The sequence below is a fragment of the Stegostoma tigrinum genome, chromosome 14, assembly GCF_030684315.1.
Source record: "Stegostoma tigrinum isolate sSteTig4 chromosome 14, sSteTig4.hap1, whole genome shotgun sequence".
NCBI lineage: Eukaryota > Metazoa > Chordata > Chondrichthyes > Orectolobiformes > Stegostomatidae > Stegostoma > Stegostoma tigrinum.
This window is the reverse complement of record NC_081367.1, coordinates 49,634,563-49,654,766: the sequence shown is the minus strand read 5'-3', so window position 1 is coordinate 49,654,766 and position 20,204 is coordinate 49,634,563. Positions and strand designations below refer to the sequence as shown.

Genomic DNA, 20,204 nt, shown 5'->3' with positions numbered 1-20,204 from the left:
ACAGTTCCGCTTAAAGCAAAACAACCATGGCAGAGGTCAAACCAGCAGGCCTTTCTACAATGCCACCACTGAAAGCATCACTCTGCAGACAACAGAGACAACTGCTACAACAGTAGCAACTGCTACTAGTTACTGCACAGCCCACAGAAGGCTAGGCAGCAGGACAAGAACAGCCACAGAAAAGGAGAACTTGTATGTGAAACAGCATTGACAGGTTTAGGTGCAGGGATCTGTAAGCAATTGGGAGCCAGTGCAGTAGATAAGTAAGAATATCCTGGGCCATTGCATGCCTTCTGCTGGACAAGGACTTGTGTTCACAAGAATTATGCAGTAATACCATCGCTGTCCTAAACCTAATATCTGACCTTAATTTCTTTGCCAGCAGGTCATTCCAGAGAACTATTGGAGACCTCTGTGGCATTTCACAGCCTTTAACTCATAATGAATCCTGAATATCACTTTGCTCTCTGTCCAAAAGCCCACTGATTCATCTCTTTCCTCTTTGAAAAGGAGAAACAAGCAATCAATTTCACCCTCATGGCAATTGGAGCATCCTATCCTGCACCAGCAAGTTTCATCAACAGAAAAGAATTCTACAATCTTAATGTTCAGATCATTTGAGACCACCCGCCAGCTATTGCTGGCCTGCGCTAAATGTCCAGGGAGCTTCTATGGTTTGTAAATCCTGGACCACTCGTATGTGCCAGCCGTTTCAAAGCCCTGTGCTAATGTAAGAATGGTCCATGGGTGACATGCAGCTTTCACTTTCACAATTCAATTCAAATCGAGTTAACTAGAAAATGAAAGAGACAGTTTCCAATGCTTTCTTGAGTGAAAGATACATTTTATTACTGACCAACCCTGCGAAAAGAAATGATAAACTTCTGACACCAATCATTGGCACAAACATGAATAATGAGCTGGAAGGCAGGCTGTGCCACAGATGGAGAGAGTAGTGGTTACAGAATTAAAAAAAAAGAATTCTTAGAGTCCTGGAGGTATTTCATTCTTGACTAGAGACCACATTGTTTAAATTATTGACTTTTATCGTGAGCAATAAAGGATTATGATTTTTGAGTCTTTGGTGAATGGTTCGTTTCTCAATTTGCAGTTTTATCACCAGGTGCTGTCCTCCAAGAGAATGAAAGACATGGCAAGACAGAGAGAGACAGAAAGAGACAGAGAGAGAAAGAGAGAGAAAGTTCCAACTCTTGACGCAAATTCATATCTCATTCTCTCTGCTCTGCAACTCAAAATCAGCTGTTGAAATATAGTTCAATGGATTCCATGGCCTAGATCCCTCATTTTTTGAAGCTGGCGACCTGTCAGTGAACTTTTCATCCCCCAAATCATCATACAAGTGTCATAGAAATAAAAGTGGAGAATGTTGACTCAGTTGGCTGGCTTAAATGATTTTTTTAATAACAATGGTAATTTCAATACAGATAGTTTTATTTTTCTACAAGGGTCTCCCAAAATTTGCCTCTATATTTGATCAACTACAGAACTTATCAATCCGTGCTTTTTTTTCTCCTATTTAAAAAAATATTTAAATACATGAAAGGTATCAAATGTTACGTTTGGATTGTGTACATTAGGATTTAATGTATTAATGTCCATATTAACCACTAATGAGATAACTGCTGGGTTGCATAGTGCATAAGCCATAGAACAATATAGCCCATGATGTTGTACTGAACATGACACCAAATTAAACAAATTCCTTTTTCCATACCCCTCCATTCCTTGCATATTCATGTGTTTGTCTAGAAGTTTCTTAAACACCCATATTGTATCTGCCTCCACCATCACCCCTAACAGTGTGTTCCACACTCCCACCACTCTCTGTGTAAAAAATTTGGTTACAGGTTGTTCCCAATTCTGTAATTAAAAGGATGAACTTCTTATTGGGAAATTATTTGGCTGGAAATGAGATACTGCTATCTTTGGAGTTTTCAGAACAGCCTGCCAAGACTGCTGAAACTGAAATTTGAGTAATTGGAAAAGACAATTACTGTGTTTATACCTGATGTTATATTGACATCCTGATAACTGGTATGTTTGAAGAGTAAAAATCAACCGGTTGATTTAAAGAGAACATTTGCGCATCAGACTATGGACATTAAAAGTTAATGTCTGTTGGAAAAATTTTAAAACAGCCTGAATTAAAAACATGAAGAAAACATATTTAAGACGTAGCAATCCCAGTAGAGACACAGCTCTCAGTTAATAATACGGCAAAGGAGCAAAGTGTTTTGTTGGAAAGGGACTCTACAAAATGGGATTGGAAACATTTAGCATTACAAAATTGACAAAATTGAATTCAGTGGAAAGCACAGAAACAGGAGGAGTTCCAGAACATTCTGTGAACTGAATGAAAGTTCTTGGTTGAACATACTCTCAATGAAATGAAATTTTTACAGCAGCTAATGAGGACTTTCCTCAGCAGAAACACAATGCTGCATTTAAACTGAAGAGGAGAATTAGATTGTCTTTCATAGCAATTTGGATGTTGGGTTGGCTAACATCTTTTTTCAAATGTTTCTACAATAAAGCCTGCAGTCAGGGAAGTAACCTTAGACCAAGAGTTGAAATCTGTGCAAACTGATGCAGTAGAAAAAATCTAAACTTTTTAGACCCACCATAAATGTTAGTTGAGGGCACAGGCTTTTTCCAAAAAACACAAAAACAAGGATAACAATTTTAGGCAAAAGGATGTGTAAAAACTGGAAGAGTATACAGAATGGGAAAGGACGTGTCATTTGAAGTTTGAAGGAAAGTAAATCAACTAGTAGTGAAGCAAATTTTTATTTGAAAAGCATAGGGACGCTCATAAATTGAACATGAAAACTGTCAGATTTGATTAGTTTTGCTTCCAATGCAAAATACTTCAATGTAAAATGTGACAAATTGAAAATGTTATCTGTGTATTGTGTAATCAAAGAGTTTCTGGAAAACTTATAATGTTACTAAAATATGTTGTATTTTGAAAGGATTATTATGTGGAATCACACATTGGCCAGAGCAGGTGCCATCGGCATGTTATAACACAATGTGGAGCTGGAGGAACACAGCAGGTCAGGCAGCATCAGAGGATCCGGAAAATTGACATTTCAGGACTAATTTTGTAATGATGCCAGGAGCTGAGTGGGCCTCACAAACCCAAACTCAGCATCAGGGACCAGGTTGTGGCTTGGTTTCTTGGCACTTTCAAAAACCCCTAAATTTTGTTGCTGATGATTAAGGGTAGACAGCTGGGGTAAATTGGCTAGATCTTGCTTTTTGTGGAGAGGACTTACCTGGGAAAGTTTCCACATTGCCAGGTACATGTTTAAACTGGCAAAACGTGAATATATGTGATGCTGGGGATTTCAGATAGATCATCCTCCCGGCTCTTCTGCTGAAATGTTGACAAATGTGGAGGTGGTTTCGTTCTCTACCAGGTAGCCATTTGGCAATGGTAGCTTTATATCTGGGCGATAAGTTGGAAATCAGGCTCCAGGTCTTTTGAGTAACTATATGAAAATTGATTGTAGTCACCTTTCAAATGTTCTAGAAATAAAATACTTTTAATGCTAGTCAATTTAACATTGTGTTAATTTTAAAAGGATCATGCAACAAACTAGTAGAAACGTCAATTTATCTGGGTCTAATTACAATTCCATGTATATTGAAAATTCAGCAATTACAGGTAGGGTATAGATAGTTGAGTAATAGGAAAAGAAAAGAAAGATTATCCAGGGTGGGATTAGACTGCCATGGCTGACAAAGGAAGTCAGGAAATGTATCAAAGAAAAAGAGACAGCCTATAAAGTGGCCAAGAACGCTGGGAAATCAGAAGATTGGGAAGGCTACAAAAACAAACATAGAACATAGAACATTATAGCACAGTACAGGTACTTCGGCCCGCGATGTTGTGCCAACCTGTCATACCAATCTGAAGCCCATCTAACCTACACTATTCCATGTACATCCATATGCTTATTCAATGATGACTTAAGTGAACTTAAAGTTGGCAAATCTACTACCGTTGCAGGCAAAGTGTTCTATACCCTTACTACACTCTGAGTAAAGAAACTACCTCTGACATCTGTCCTATATCTTTCACCTCAATTTAAAGCTATGCCCCTTCGTGCTCGCTGTCGCCATCCTGGGAAAAAGGCTGCCCCTAGTCACCCTATCTAACCAGAGGGTAACAAAGAGAGAAATAAGGAAGGAGAGGATCAAATATGAAGGTAGGCTAGCTAGTAATATTAGAAATGATAGTAAAAGTTTCTTTCAATACATAAGAAACAAACGAGAGGCAAAAGTAGATATTGGGCCGCTCCAAACTGATGCTGGAAGGCTAGTGATGGGACATAAGGAAGTAGCTGAAGAACTTAATAAGTACTTTGCATCAGTCTTCACAGTGGAAGACATGAGTAGTATGCCAACAATTAGGGAGAGTTAGGGGGCAGAGTTGAGTATGATAGGCATTACAAAAGAGAAAGTGCTAGAAAAGCAATAAGGTCTAAAAATTGATAAATCTCCTGGCCCCGATGGGCTACATCCTAGAGTTCTGAGGGAGGTGGCTGAGGAAATAGTGGAGGCTTTGGTTGTGATCTTTCAAAAGTCACTGGAGTCTGGGAAAGTTCCAGATGATTCAAAAATTGCTGTTGTAACCCCCTTGTTTAAGAAAGGATCAAGACAAAAGATGGAAAATTATAGGCTGGTTAGCCTAACCTCGGTAGTTGGTAAAATTCTAGAATCCATTGTCAAGGATGAGATTTCTAAATTCCTGGAAGTACAGGGTCGGGTTAGAACAAGTCAGCATGGATTTAGTAAGGGGAGGTCGTGCCTGACAAACCTGTTAGAATTCTTTGAAGAGGTAACAAGTAGGTTAGACCAGGGAAACCCAGTGTATGTTATCTATCTAGACTTCCAAAAGGCCTTTGATAAGGTGCCTCACGGGAGGCTGCTGAGTAAGGAGAGGTCCCATGGTGTTTGAAATGAGATACTGGCTTGGATTGAGGATTGGCTGTCTGACAGAAGGCAGAAAGTTGGGACAAAAGGCTCCTTTTCGGAATGGCAACCGGTGATAAGTGGTGTCCCGCAGGGTTCAGTGTTGGTGCTGCAGCTGTTCACTTTATATACTAATGATCCGGATGAAGGGACTGGGGGCATTCTGGTGAAGTTTGCCGATGATTCAAAGATAGCTGGACAGGCAGGTAGTACTGAGGAGGTGGGGAGGCTGCAGAAAGATTTAGACAGTTTAGGAGAGTAGTCCAGGAAATGGCTGATGAAATTCAACATGAGCAAATGCAAGGTCTTGCACTTTGGAAAAAAGAATACAGGCATGGACTGTTTTCTAAATGGTAAGAAAATTCATAAAGCCAAAGTACAAAGGGATCTGGGAGTTCTAGTTCAGGATTCTCTAAAGGTTAACTTGCAGGTAGAGTCCGTGATTAAGAAAGCAAATGTAATGTTGTCATTTATCTCAAGACGGTTGGAATATAAAAGCAGCGATGTGCTTCTAAGACTTTATAAAGCTCTAGTTAGGCCCCATTTAGAATGCTGTGTCCAATTTTGGGCCCTACACCTCAGGAAGGACATACTGGCCCTGGAGCATGTCCAGCAGAGATTCATACGGATGATCACCGGAATGGTAGGTTTAACGTATGATGAACGGCTGAGGATCCTGGGATTGTATTCATTAGAGTTTAGAAGGTTGAGGGAAGATCTAATAGAAACTTACAAGATAATGCATGGCTTAGAAAGGGTGGACGTTGGGAAGTTGTTTCCAGTAGGCGGGGTGACTAGGACCCGTGGGCAAAGCCTTAGAATTAGAGGGATCAATTTAGAATGGAAATGAGGAGACATTTCTTCAGCCAGAGTGTGGTGGGCTTGTGGAATTCATTGCCACGGAGCGCAGTGGAGGCCGGGACGTTAAATGTCTTCAAGGCAGAGATCAATAAATTCTTGATCTCACAAGGAATTAAGAGCTACGGGGAGAGTGCGGGTAAGTGGAGTTGAAATGCCCATCAGCCATGATTAAATGGCGGAGTGGACTCTATGGGCCGACTGGCCTTACTTCCACTCCTATTTCTTATGGTCTTACGGTCTTACATGTAGGCCAGACCAGGTAGGGCTGACAGATCTCATTTTCCAAAGAACATTAGGGAAACATTAGCTGGGTATTTCTGACAATCAACAATGGTTTCATGGTTATGATTAGACCTTTAATTGCAGATTTCTATTGAATTCAAATTCCACTATCTGCCAAGGAGGGATTTGCATCAGGTCCCCAGAATATCAGATGAGTTTCTGGACTAGTGGTCTACCAATAATACCACTAGGACATTGCCTTTCCAATCATTTATTGAATTCAAATTCAAACATCTGGAAGAAGGACCCTTCTTGGTAACCTCAGCCAGCGTGGGAATTGAGTCAGTCCATACTGTTGACATCACTCTATATTACAAACCTGCTGTCCAGTCAACTTAGTTAACTGACCACCAAAATAGGGAAATCAATTTAAAAATGAAGGTCTCCCATTAAATTCCAGGATGAAGGGAAATTCATTTTCTCATTGGGTTGTTAATCTTTCAAATTCACTGCTCTCGACAGTAGTGGAGGCTGGCACACTGAATATATTAAAGGCTGAATTAGATCAATTTTTGTTCTGCAAGAGAGTCAAAAATTGTAGGGGACATACAGGAAACAGGAATTAAAACCACAATCAAATTAACCAAGATCAAATTGAAGGTTGGAACTGACTCACTTTGCCAATTAGCCTACTCCTGCTCCAATTCCTTATGTTCTTAAAAAGCGCTTAAATAATGTTTGAGGAGAGAGGAGGGGAGCTTTTGTTTCAATTTTTTGGGAATGATTCTATTTTTTTCCCGTTTCCTTCTCTTTCTCATTTACTTCTCCAGCAGACAGGAGGCCTGAGCGATGTGGTGACGGTCAGCTGGCTGAAGGCCCAAGCAAAGTCTTGGACTGGACACCTGAGCAGAGTGGGACAATTGTTAGACTGGGGACCAATGTGGCCGGTCAGTGGCTTGTGAGCCCGGTCAGACCACATGTGAAGATCCTTGCACTGATCAGCTGCAGGCCCTTTCTGGAAGGACTATAAATGCTTATCTTGTCAACTTTATTTCTCATTTTTATAACTTCTACTAAGAATAACTGTAAGTAATGTATCCACGAGGACACGGCCAGAGACCCAACCGATGATGTCACATCCGCCTCCGCCGGCCACACCACTTCCAGGACCGCTGCTGCCGTCACCGCCTCCACTTCCAGTTACAACACCTCACGCACAACCCTCACCGCAGCCGCTGCCGCCCACCCCGCTCCTCTAACCAACGACGGAACCCCGCCCACGGCCGACGCCAACGGAACCCTGCCCACAGCGACGCCGACGGAACCCCGCCCACGGCCGACGAGCTCATCGCTCCGCCCACAACCTCCACAGCCAGCAACCCCAGAGAAGACAGCCACACTGAGCCCTGCCGCATTTTCACCATCCCCCCAGACCTCCCACTGACTGAGGACGAACAGTCAGTTCTTAGTAAGGGGCTCACCTTTGTCCCCCTATAACCACACATCAACGAATACCAGTCACGGTTGGACACAGAACAGTTTCCGCCGCCTTCGCCTCCATGCCTACTTCTTCAACCGGGAACCTAACCCTCCCTCCACTGACCCCTTCTCCCGCTTCCAACACAAGTCCTCCTCCTGGACACCACCCCCAGGCCTCCTACCTTCCCTCGACCTCTTCATCTCCAACTGCCGTCATGACATTAACCGCCTCAACCTCTCCACCCCTCTCACCCACTCCAACCTCCCCCCCGCAGAACGGGCAGCCCTCCGCTCCCTCCGCTCCAACCCCAACCTCACCATCAAACCCGCAGACAAGGGTGGCGCAGTGGTAGTATGGCGCACTGACCTCTACATCGCCGAGGCCAAATGCCAACTCTCCGACACCACATCCTACCGCCCCCTCGATCATGACCCCACACCCGAGCACCAAACCATCATCTCCAACACTATTCATGACCTCATCACCTCAGGGGACCTCCCACACACAGCCTCCAACCTCATTGTTCCCCAACCCCGCATGGCCCGTTTCTATCCCCTTCCCAAAATCCACAAACCTGCTTGCCCTGGTCGACCCATTGTCTCAGCCTGTTCCTGCCCCACTGAACTCATCTCCACCTATCTGGACTCCATTTTCTCCCCTTTGGTCCAGGAACTCCCTACGTACGTCCGTGACACCACCCATGTCCTCCACCTCCTCCAGGACTTCCGATTCTCTGGCCCCCAACACCTCATTTTCACCATGGATGTCCAGTCCCTATACACCTGTATTCCGCATGCAGATGGCCTCAAGGCCCTCCACATCTTCCTGTCCCGCAGGCCCCTCCACCGACACCCTCATCCGCCTAGCCGAACTCGTCCTCACCCTCAACAACCTCTGTTTCGATTCCTCCCACTTCCTACAGACAAAGTGGGTGGCCATGAGCACCCGCATGGGCCCCAGCTATGCCTGCCTCTTTGTAGGTTACGTGGAACAGTCCCTCTTCCGCACCTACACAGGCCCCAAACCCCACCTCTTCCTCCGTTACATTGATGACTGTATCGGTGCCGCCTCTTGCTCCCCAGAGGAGCTCGAACAGTTCATTCACTTCACCAACACCTTCCACCCCAGCCTTCAGTTCACCTGGGCCATCTCCAGCCCATCCCTCACCTTCCTGGACCTCTCAGTCTCCATCTCAGGCAACCAGCTTGTAACTAATGTCCATTTCAAGCCCACCGGCTCTCACAGCTACCTAGAATACACCTCCTCCCACCCACTCTCCTGCAAAAATTCCAACCCCTATTCCCAATTCCTCCGCCTCCGCCGCATCTGCTCCCACGATGAGGCATTCCACTCCCGCACATCCCAGATTCTTCAAGGACCGCAACTTTCCCCCCACAGTGGTTGAGAACGCCCTTGACCGTATCTCCCGCATTTCCCACAACACATCCCTCGCACCCCGCCTCTGCCACAACCGCCCCAAGAGGATCCCCCTCGTTCTCACTCACCACCCCACCGACCTCCGGATACAACACATCATCCTCCGACACTTCCGCCATCTACAATCCGACCCCACCACCCAAGACATTTTTCCATCCCCACCCTTGTCTGCTTTCCGGAGAGACTACTCTCTCCATGACTCCCTTGTTCGCTCCACACTGCCCTCCAACCCCACCACACCCGGCACCGTCCGCTGCAACCGCAGGAAATGCTACACTTGCCCCCACACCTCCTCCCTCACCCCTATCCCAGGCCCCAAGATGACTTTCCACATTAAGCAGAGGATCACCTGCACATCTTCCAATGTGGTATACTGCGTCCATTGTACCCGGTGTGGCTTCCTCTATATTGGGGAAACCAAGCAGAGGCTTGGGGACCGCTTTGCAGAACGCCTCCGCTCGGTTCGCAATAAGCAACTGCACCTCCCAGTCGCAAACCATTTCCAACCCCCCTCCCATTCTTTAGATGACATGTCCATCATGGGCCTCCTGCAGTGCCACAATGATGCCACCCGAAGGTTGCAGGAACAGCAACTCATATTCCACTTGGGAACCCTGCAGCCCAGTGGACTTCACCAGCTTCAAAATCTCCCCTTCCCCCACCGCATCCCAAAACCAGCCCAATTCGTCCCCTCCCCCCACTGTACCACACAACCAGCCCAGCTCTTCCCCTCCACCCACTGCATCCCAAAACCAGTCCAACCTGTCTCTGCCTCCCTAACCTGTTCTTCCTCTCACCCATCCCTTCCTCCCATCCCAAGGCGCACCTCCATCTCCTACCTGCTAACCTCATCCCACCTCCTTGACCTGTCCGTCTTCCCTGGACTGACCTATCCCTTCCCTACCTCCATACCTATACTCTCCTCTCCACCTGTCTTCTTTTCTCTCCATCTTCGGTCCGCCTCCCCCTCTCTCCCTATTTATTCCAGAACCCTCACCCCATCCCCCTCCCTGATGAAGGGTCTAGGCCCGAAACGTCAGCTTTTGTGCTCCTGAGATGCTGCTGGGCCTGCTGTGTTCATTCAGCTTCACATTTTATTATCATGTAGGGAATGTAACATTTTTTTCCTATTTTCCTTTTTTTTCCTATTTTGTATCTGGAATCTGTACCTAGGTATGTTGTATCTAAGGTGACACCATGTGGGGTGACATTATAAACTTTTAACTGTACTCCAGTACTTTTGTACTTGAGCATATGTGACTATAAAACTATTCTAATTCTAATTCTAATTCTAATTCACCAGATCCCAGATTGGCAAAAAAAGCAAATTGGGGAAAAACATCTTGAATGAAACTTCAATAACAATAGAAACTTTGAGAGAAATTGGGGGACAGGGAAAGAGTCAGGTGGGAAAAGTAATGACATAGATTGAGAAAAATATTATGAGGTGTGGCCATCATATGGAGCTGATAAAGAGGACAGGGCCAAAGAGAGATTATGGTGAAAGAAAAAGAGCAATTGAGGGAATTACCAATGATAAAGCACACAAGCATCAAAACAAGAACTGATGGAGAGAAAGTCACAAAGGAGAAAAAAACATCAGGAATGGAAAGTGCTCAATGCATTTTAAAACAATGTACTTTCCCTAAATGCCCCTACTTGTTTCAAATCCCAAATTATCCACTAGGACTAGTTCGTATTCTTCCTGTACTTCATGCTGATCATCAATTACACCCACAAATGATGATCTTCCTACTTCCTTTTTTTTGCCCAACACTTGCATTATTTTGTCACCAGTGTTAGCATCTTGACCCATTTCTATGTTGTCTTGTCATTTTCTATTTCACCCTGAACACCTACATCATTCCCATTCTTTCGCTAGTAACACTCCGTACTTCCATCTCCTACTGAAACACTCAGATGTTCCTTCATTCTTGATTTCTTCCCATATTTGTCATATCCCACTTTAAACAATCATTCTGTTATATTTCATATGTGTTTCAACTTTCTCCTACTCCCATGCAACATTTTGCATCGTCCACCTGAAATGCTTATTTATTTCCTCGTTTATTTCTTCCTCAGCACATCCTGCATCCTATAGCTTTGTTCAGTCAAATCCCCATTAACTGTATCTACAAAATGCAACATCATCCCTTTTGATAAAATAAAGACTCCCTTTCCCAGAATACTTCAATTATTCCTCAATAATGATCTATAAATTATGTTTATTTGTATTTTTAGTACTACTAGATATGAATATTGACTGTGGAAGACAGAATGAAACCATTGTTGTTGGGTTAGAAGATGAATATTGTGGGCCTGTAATTAAATTCTGAGGAAAGTATGTAAAGCTTAGCTCCTGTACTATCCTTCAGCAACTTACTTTCTGAATTGTAACAAGTTTCACCAAAATTGCTTCTACATTATCCAGATCATAATGCTCCAAACACCCATTTACTTCTAATAACCAGGACAATGTTAGTCAAGCCCAGAACTGCATATTACCAGGCATTCAGTAAAAATAAGGTAGCTATATCTGAAATTTTGTATCAAGTAATTAACTTTCTGTAATAATTTTATCAAATTCTGCAATTGTAGTACTTGAGTGACAATAATTGTAATTAATCCATAATTTTCTTACACAACCTAAATTGTCTGCAAACAATGGACACTGCTGCATAATTTACAAACCATTAGTGGCAGAGAAAATGTTTTGTTTGCAGATTTCTTACCTTCACAAAGAAAAGGGAATTGAATGGTGACGCTGTAGCCAGGATAACAACTGCATATGTAATCTCCAATTATACTGGTGCAGGTTTGTTGACAGTTTGATGTGTTGGCTGCACATTCATCGATAGCTGGAGAAAAAAAATCCAATCATTTCTTATTTAGATTGATCGTTATTAAACTGCACATTGACAATCTAATCATGGCTTTGTGAGTACTGACAATGATTGTCAGGCTGTCTCTGTGACATACATTTCCTTGATTGTGTGCTATTTCTACCGGGGTTTTCCAACATTTCAAAGGTGATTCCGAGGTTTCGTTTGTAATTACCCAGATTATAGACTAGATTTTAATCTCTCTAAGATGTCCTAGGTATTTTAACAGGTGAGTAGGCTGGAACTGTCCAAATTCAGCTTATTCTAATTTAGGGTCAGAGATAATTGTGGAGAGTTCCAGAGAATGGGAAATTTCCCATTAGAACTTCAAACACCCCAGTCACTTCTCATGTAGGTCTGTCCATCAGTACTTCCTGAAGTTCCCAATGCTCAACTTTGACCAACTTGTAGGCCAGAGGCTTTGGTCTTAATTTTCCAACATGATATACTACACAATTTTAGATTCCTGTCTACATTCAACAGCAGTAATATTATTATTTTATATAATGTTGGTGTTGTTGATCAGGACAGCATTTTTTGGCCATTGCTAGTGAACTGAATGGATTCCTAGGCCATTTCAGAGGGAAGCTAAGCATTAACCAATCTGTTGTTGGTCAGACTATGTTTGGGCAGCAGATTTCAATTCTTAAACAATATTATTGAACAACCTGATAAATTCCAGGTTTTTTTTTAACAACAATCGATGTTGGTTGCCATGCCAACATTACTGGAGCCAGCTATTTATTTCAGATTTGTTAACAGAATTTCATCAGCAGTTATTTTGGGATATTAACCCATGTCCCCAAGCCAACTGCCTGGGCCTTTGGATTATTGGTTCAAAGATATTACCACTATGTCAAAATATGACAACTTACATTATAGTACTTTACTAAATGCACAAGCACAATTGACATGGCTTGCCTCTCCTACCAAAATACCATGTTCCCTCTCCAATTTATTTGCAATGGCAAAAGAATTGAGTTACAGCAAATCCAGAACAGAAGCCACAAACCTCACATTGGAAAATGTGAAATATGCTTGAAAATTTCATTGTCACTATGTAAATTTCAATAGCTGATATCATAAAATCTCTATAGTGTCAGTGCACAAAAAAATTTCAAAAGCATCAATTGCAGGGAATGTATGAGTTTGAAGATTTCCTTCCATCACAAAGAGACCTGTTCACCATGTTTTGCCTGAAACCTGGATAGCATCTGCGTGTGAAGCCATAATTGTATTTACGCAGTCTTGTTGACAGGTTGATGTATTGGTTTCACATTCATCAACATCTGGAAATACAAGTTCAATCTTTCCTTCAAAAACTTCATCATTGCTTAGGAATATTATGCCAGATTACATTATATGGTTAGGCTAACCATGGCAAACAGTCAGATTGCAATGTACTTTCATCTGTAATGTAAAATTTGCAATTAAAAAACTTATGGATGCTATGTTGGTAAAATTTGAATTTCTAAATCAATTAAATAATATTACACAATTATTTCCCAAGTTTAATTTTCTAACTTCAGTGGAATGGAAACTGAATGGATCCACTATTGCTTTTGTAGTTTTTGTACTCTGTTTGGGAACTACATGGAGAGCTTCTAATTGTGTTATTGAAAACTTATTAAAAGCTCACTGTACAGGTTACACATTAAGTGGCATCAAGAGGCTTGCAAATGAGCACAGAAATAGCAGATAAGAGAGATAAATGTGTGACTGGAAAAACTGTGCAGGAGAGAGAGCTTTAAAATGCTGGGAACACTGGGATTGGGCCTGCGGCAATGGCACCTGGACAAGACAGAGAGGTTGCTTGAGAGCCGGGCCAGGACTGAGTCCCTTGGCAGAGTGGTACATCAGTGCTGTTTGTGTGGTTTAAACGTACTCAGCAAGGTCATGGAAACAGGAGAGAAAAGGGAAAGTAACAGCAGGATGCGCACAGTGCTGGGAGAGGCCAATAGCCATAAAATAGAGAATAGAAAATTTACAGGTAGAGTCAGATAAGGGAGAAAATTATGAATCGTTATCAGGATTATACTGCGTGTATGCAAATGCATAAAGTGAATAAAATTGGGACGTCACAGGCACAGATTGCTAAATGGGATGAAGATGTTATCATGATGACATCTGTCTGAAGGAATGGTAGATCTGGTTACAAGGTGTTCAGAAGAGATAGGAAAAGAAAAAAGCAGGAATCATTTTTGGCTAAGAGAGTATTGCAGTATTGGAGGACAAGAATGTTTAAGCATATTAAAGGACAGAATTTATTCAGCTAAGGAATAAGAGCTTGCAATCAGCAAGAAAATTATAGAGAGATATACGATAGTTATCATTAGGATGTTACTCGTATAGACTGGGCTAGTGCCGATGTAAGGGACTCAGAGGGACTAGTGCTGTTATATGGTGTCCCAGAAGAATATCCTACAGCAGGATGTGTCCAATATACAAGGAAGGAGCAAATGGTACAGCTGGTGCTTGGCAAAGACATAATTAAAGTGGATTAAATGTGAGTGGAAAACATTTAGGGGACAGTCATCATTGTAACACAAGAAAGATAGTAGAAAATGACATTGGTAAATCCAGAGTAAGAATAGTCATTTGGCAGAGAATAGACTTCAAAGGGGCAAAAACAAACAATATATAACAGTACAGCATAGGAACAGATGCTTCCGACCACCATGAGCTTGTCTGGATAGGCTTTAACTAAACATGGCAGGAGAAACAGGAGCTGGACAAGGGATACCATGAAAAAGGAGATAGTTCAGGCATAGTTAAGATATATTCCTTCAAAAGGGAAAGGTAGGGAAAGAAACAAATCCAGACATTTTTAGATGACAACAAAGATAGAAATCATGTTGTAGAAGAATGGGCATCAGATAGTAAGTAGATTGGGAATGAAGCTGAATATGGAAGGTTCAGAAGAAAAGAGAAAAAGCAAATATGAGAAGCAAGGAAGGAATCTCAGACTGAGGGCACAATGGGCAACCAACCTACTAACCCATCTTACTGTCTTCAGGGATTTGTGGACAAGAACCTCAAGATCCCTCTGTTCCTCTGAAATTCCTAGTTTCCTGCCTAAAACTTGAACAAAGATCCCCAGTTTCTTTTTTTGTTAGTCATCATTAGCTATTACATTCTCCATAACAATGTCTCCACCAATCAGAGTTCACTTGCTAACCAATCAGTACTCTATTCTTATACATTTTTTAAAAAAATTGCATTGGTATTTCTTGCAAATTGCCCTGATGAATGCAAAATGAAAAACTTCAAAAAGACCTCTTTCTTCAGCAATAAATTCCAGACTGATCAGCAAGTGCCAACTACTGTATATTTTCTGAGTTCTGCTACCAGACGTTAGTTGGTTACAGTTAGTACAAAAGTTGATATGACATGCTGAAGAAAATGATACATCAGCCATTGGACATACAGCCCACCGGCCTGGATATCTGGCATTGCAATTCATTTACTATATTTCTCAATTGCGCAGTGGGCAAGCAATGATTTTGGTTTGCTGGCAGCTTCCAATTATTGGAAAATACCACTCATTGCTACAGCACATAGCTTACTTCACCTGTTGCTCAAATCTTTGAGAACTCTTACACTTCCAGGTTATTTGGATACTTTTCAAGTCCAGAGATGATGGCATAATGCCCATTCATGGATATGTGTAATGCACATTGAGCAATAATTTGATTGGGGTAGCTACAGGAGCCCACAGTGGCTTTGATAATAGCATTTAGAGCCAAAGATTTTCCATTCAATAGATAGTCCAGACATTGGAGAGCTGATGAAGAAATGACGTTATAATGTTGAAAAATTGCAGAGAAAGTTCTTTGAAGACTCCTTGGGGAAATAAAGAACCATTGATGATTGTTTCTTACATTATGCCAATTGAAGGAATGTGTATATAGTTGCAACAGCTGGTGTGACAATACTGTGACTTTAAGAGATGTATTTTGTCCTTTTTTATGGAAGAAAGAGTGGTCTACGCAAAGCCAATAAAGTATACAGCATGAGAGGCCTTGGGTTTTTTTAAAAGTTTGAACAATAGAAGCAGCCTAAATGAGTGGAGTCAAGCTCCCAATTAACCAGGATTTTTAGTGAGTCTGTATTTTAATTGCAGTGTAAAAATAGTGTGCTTTGCTTAAAGTTGAGTCATTTGACCAATTGAATTGCATCTGGTATGCAATGTCTTACATTTACCTTTAAAGTTAGAAAAAGTCTGGATCTAGGCTATCTCCTTAAAATATTTTATATTAGATTAGATTCCCTACTGTGTGGAAACAGGCCCTTTGGCCCAACAAGTCCACACCGACCCTTGCAGCATCCCACCCAAACCCATCCCCTTATAACCCACACACCCCTGAACACTATGGGCAATTTAGCATGGCCAATCCACCTAACCTGCACATCTTTGGACTGTGGGAGGAAACCGAAGCACCCGGAGGAAACGCATGCAGACACGGGGCGAATGTGCAAACTCCATACAGACAGTTACCCGAGGCTGGATTCGAACACGGGTCCCTGGTGCTGTGAAGTTGCAGTGCTAACCACTGCACATTTTGAGGGGGTTTGGTTTGGTCCATAACATTGTGATCGCCTAATCTTGGGACTGGCTCATTGTTATACCTCTCTAACTCGCTACACAGAATTTTGCAGCATCCTAATTACTTGTTCAACTCATTGTGGATCATTTCAAATGTTACTGTTGGATCATGGTATTATTTAGACTCATAGATTCAAGGGTGTAGAAATGTTTATGAATCAGATTCAAAAATGTGCATCATTACCTCTGCCATTGAAAGTGGGCAGAAGTAATCTTTTCATCCTTGTACCACAGGAACAGTTTCACTGCCAGCACTACAGGAAGCCTAGATGCAGTATCAATGAAAGGGTTGAAGGTATAAAGGAAGCAGGGACATGAGTTTGCCAAGGCAAGTCAGGGAGAAAAGGGGTTTCGTATTTGGGTGCATATGTATGTGCATATACACATGCCCACATGGCAAGACCAGCTTCCAGCATACTTTCAACACAAGTGGCAGTGGGATGTGGTGCTTAAGTGATTAGTTAAGTATTTCAGATGGCTTCCAGGCTGTTCTCAAGTCTTCCTGCTGCACACTTTGCTTTGTGGTGACACATATATTGGGCATCAGCCATACGTCTCGCCCCTTGATTAAACAGCTCCACCTTGTGGCAGCCCAAACTGTCCAACTGGGAAGTGGTGAGATGTAATGGAGAACAATATTCTCCCATTGTTACTGCTCAGCAAACTAAACTTTCTAAGTGTGGATAGATTTTGTCACTTATCCAAGCCAACAGTTGTACCTCAAAGCTTTCTATGAATCTCCTGGTTCTCAAAGAACATCTGTGTGTTAGCACTAACATAAAGTTGGAGAAGAAAAGCCTCACCTCCCTCTCAAAGAATGCTGGCCTGTTTAACTAATTTGGCAAAAGGCCTTTCTGAAATGAGCCATCGACATAAAGATTAATATTAAATTTGACTTCTTTAATTTTCTAGTTCATTTGGGAAGATCCAAGAAATTGCCAAATCCCACAACAGTGAAGTTCGTTTCAGCAGCCCATCTTTCACCAAATATTACTGCTGAAATGAAATGGAACTGGACCGCTTCACCCTTTCATCAGTGCATTATATACAAAGGATCACAACAGAAATTATTAGTCGTAAAATCCAGGATAGGGAGTATCATCACATCCTAATTTTTCCATTTTCATGGAGCTTTCACTGTACAGACTGATGCTTCTTCAGCCTGTTTTGAAGCTGAACTTGAATTTCAGTTTAAGTGAATCTACAGTAAAACACTGGTAAGACTCACTTCTGTCAAAATGTATCAGCGCAAACATTTTGAAATCGCAAAATATATTGGCCACTATTCTGTCAAAAGAAATTGATGTCATCTTTAGACAGATTTGGAGACTAGTGATTTGATTGATTTGATCATTGGCATCTTTAAAACCTGCTGCAGTGACATATATTAAAGTATTATATGAAAGTTGTATAACATTCTGTACCATAAGCAAGAAATAGGTTTTATAAATAAGATTTGATATTCACATTTACCTTGTCCTGTGGAATTGAGAACACCTGTTGAGATTGTCATGTTCTGAGGCGTTGATGATCGAGTGCTGCTCTGTCCAGTTGGTAGCTCTTGTGTAACTAACGATGATGCTGAGGTTTGTGAGGTATTTGTTACTGGTTGGAAGGAAGAACTTTTAGTTGTTATTGCAGTTCTTGAGGTGGTTGTTCCAACAGCAGAAGAAAAGTCCATTTGGACTCTGTAATAATGCATAATGAAGTGAACTACCTTTTCTGAATGAGTGGGCACTTCATACATAGGAACAATTTTACATATCATTACAATAGTTGCATCGACAATAATATCTGGAAAAGACTTATTGTTGCACACATAAACTATATGGTAAATTATACTGTATGAGTGCACCCAATTTGTGCAGGAAAGCATGCAGTGATTGATTTTGTACCAGTACATGCAGTGTAAAACATCTCATAAAGTAGCATACTATTTGCTGTTGTTGTGAGATTGTTCCCTGTTGTTGAGTTTGATGTGGATTCTGTTGCTGATTGCTGAGTGATGTTCTCTGTCGTTGCTACTCCTGGGATGGATGGAGAGCCTGCCGTAGTTGTCAATTGTGCAGGAGTAGATGATGTTCCAACAGGAGTAGTTGTGTTCGGAGCAATTGTTGTAGCTATATCAACACAATCATACACATGCATTTAAAGAATCTTCCTTTGATTTCACTTAAATGATAACGTTAAATCTGAGAAATATTTAAACTTCAAAAAATGGCACTTTCCTGTCCTTAAGGTATTGATGTAATTATAAGATATCAAAATAGAACTGCTTTTAATTCTGCCTGAATTTCATGAGTGAGTAAATTGTCCAGATCTTTGTTTAGCGTCGATGCTGGGCATATTGCCACATTCAGCAAAGATTTCTGCACCCAAACCTATCTACTGTTTCAAATGGGCCTTTTCATCTTAAGTGCAATCACTTGGAGCTATGCAGCTCTTCAAGGGGCACACAGGTCAGTACAAGATAAGAAGAGAACATACTCCTTTATACAATATGACCAACGTGGTAACTGTCCAAAGAGCAATGATTAAACGGATTCAGACTTTACTCAATGGAGTTTAGAAGAAGGAGAGGTATCTCATCCAAGCATATAGGATTCTTCAGGGACTTGAAAGGGTAAATGCTGAGAGAATGCTTTTACTCATGGGTGGGTCTAAGACCAGAGGGCATAATCTCAGAATTAAAGGTTGCAAATTTAAGACTGAGTTGAGGAGGAATTTCTTCTGTCAGAGGTTTGTGAGTCTTTTGAACACCTTGCTACATAGAGCTTTCTGGGGCGGAATACTTTTGTTTATTTACGGCTGAAATAGTTGGACTCTTCATCAATAGGGGAATCAAAGATTATAAGGAAAAGTCAGGAAAGTGGACATTAGAAATGTTGGACTGACCATGAGTCTAATGAACATCAGAGCTGGATCTGGTGGTTGAATGGTCTCGTTCCATGTCTGTTTCTTATCAACTTCTGCTCTTATAGTCTTACCCAGTGTTAATGTAGTTAACCAGTCTTCAGTCAACAGAACCTGTCATCTTCCTATCATGTCATAAACTAGATTTTCAACTTAGAATATGGTGCCACCACTTAAATCCGGTGACCTCCACAGTCTAACGATACCAGATGTGTTGTTAGCATCTTATCAAACCAAAGATAATCTTAGAAGAAACATTGCACCCATCTCTTAACAACACTTGATAATCAGGATTCTGTTCTCTTTGGCTGCATAGAAGCTTCTGTGTCTATCTCAACAAATGCCTCCTATCGTGGGATGGGCATTACAATGATTCCTTGCTGCAGCTTGTTCAATTTAACATGCACCTGCACATACATTTCCAGTGTACACATCAAAACATGGGATATGAAAGTAAAGCCACTGCTAATCATTAGAGATACACACCATTTCAAGCAATCTAAAATGTCAAGTATAGATAATGGGAACTGCAGATGCTGGAGAATCTGAGAGTACAAAGTGTGGAGCTGGATGAACACAGCAGGCCAAGCAGCATCTTTGGAGCACAAAAGCTGACATTTCAGGAAGGGCCTAGGACCGAAATGTCAGCTTTTGTGCTCCTAAGATGCTGCTTGGCCTGCTGTGTTCATCCAGCTACGCACTTTGTTATCTTAAAACGTCAAGTGTGTCTTCTACATAAATATATCTTAAAATTCTCTGTCTATGCCCTCTATCCATCTTCCTTTTTGTTCTCCTCCTTGCG

At 41.8% G+C, this 20,204-nt stretch overlaps 1 protein-coding gene across 2 annotated transcripts in view; it reads right to left on the bottom strand.

Moving 5' to 3' along the window:
* Window positions 1–1,240: 1,240 nt before the first annotated feature.
* The window catches only part of LOC125457879 (mucin-2-like), a 51,329-nt gene continuing 32,365 nt past the window's right edge, over window positions 1,241–20,204 (bottom strand). The window contains exons 7-10 of one of the 2 annotated variants that reach the window (XM_048542610.2): window positions 18,424–18,609; window positions 17,963–18,094; window positions 11,734–11,859; window positions 1,241–3,515 (exon numbers count right to left, since the gene is read on the bottom strand). In XM_048542610.2, coding sequence (XP_048398567.1) covers window positions 3,241–3,515; window positions 11,734–11,859; window positions 17,963–18,094; window positions 18,424–18,609 — 719 coding nt within the window. In that variant the 3' untranslated portion in view covers window positions 1,241–3,240. Of the gene's footprint in view, window positions 3,553–11,733; window positions 11,860–17,962; window positions 18,095–18,423; window positions 18,610–20,204 lie in introns of both variants that reach the window. The other variant, XM_059651133.1, reaches the window with a different exon arrangement.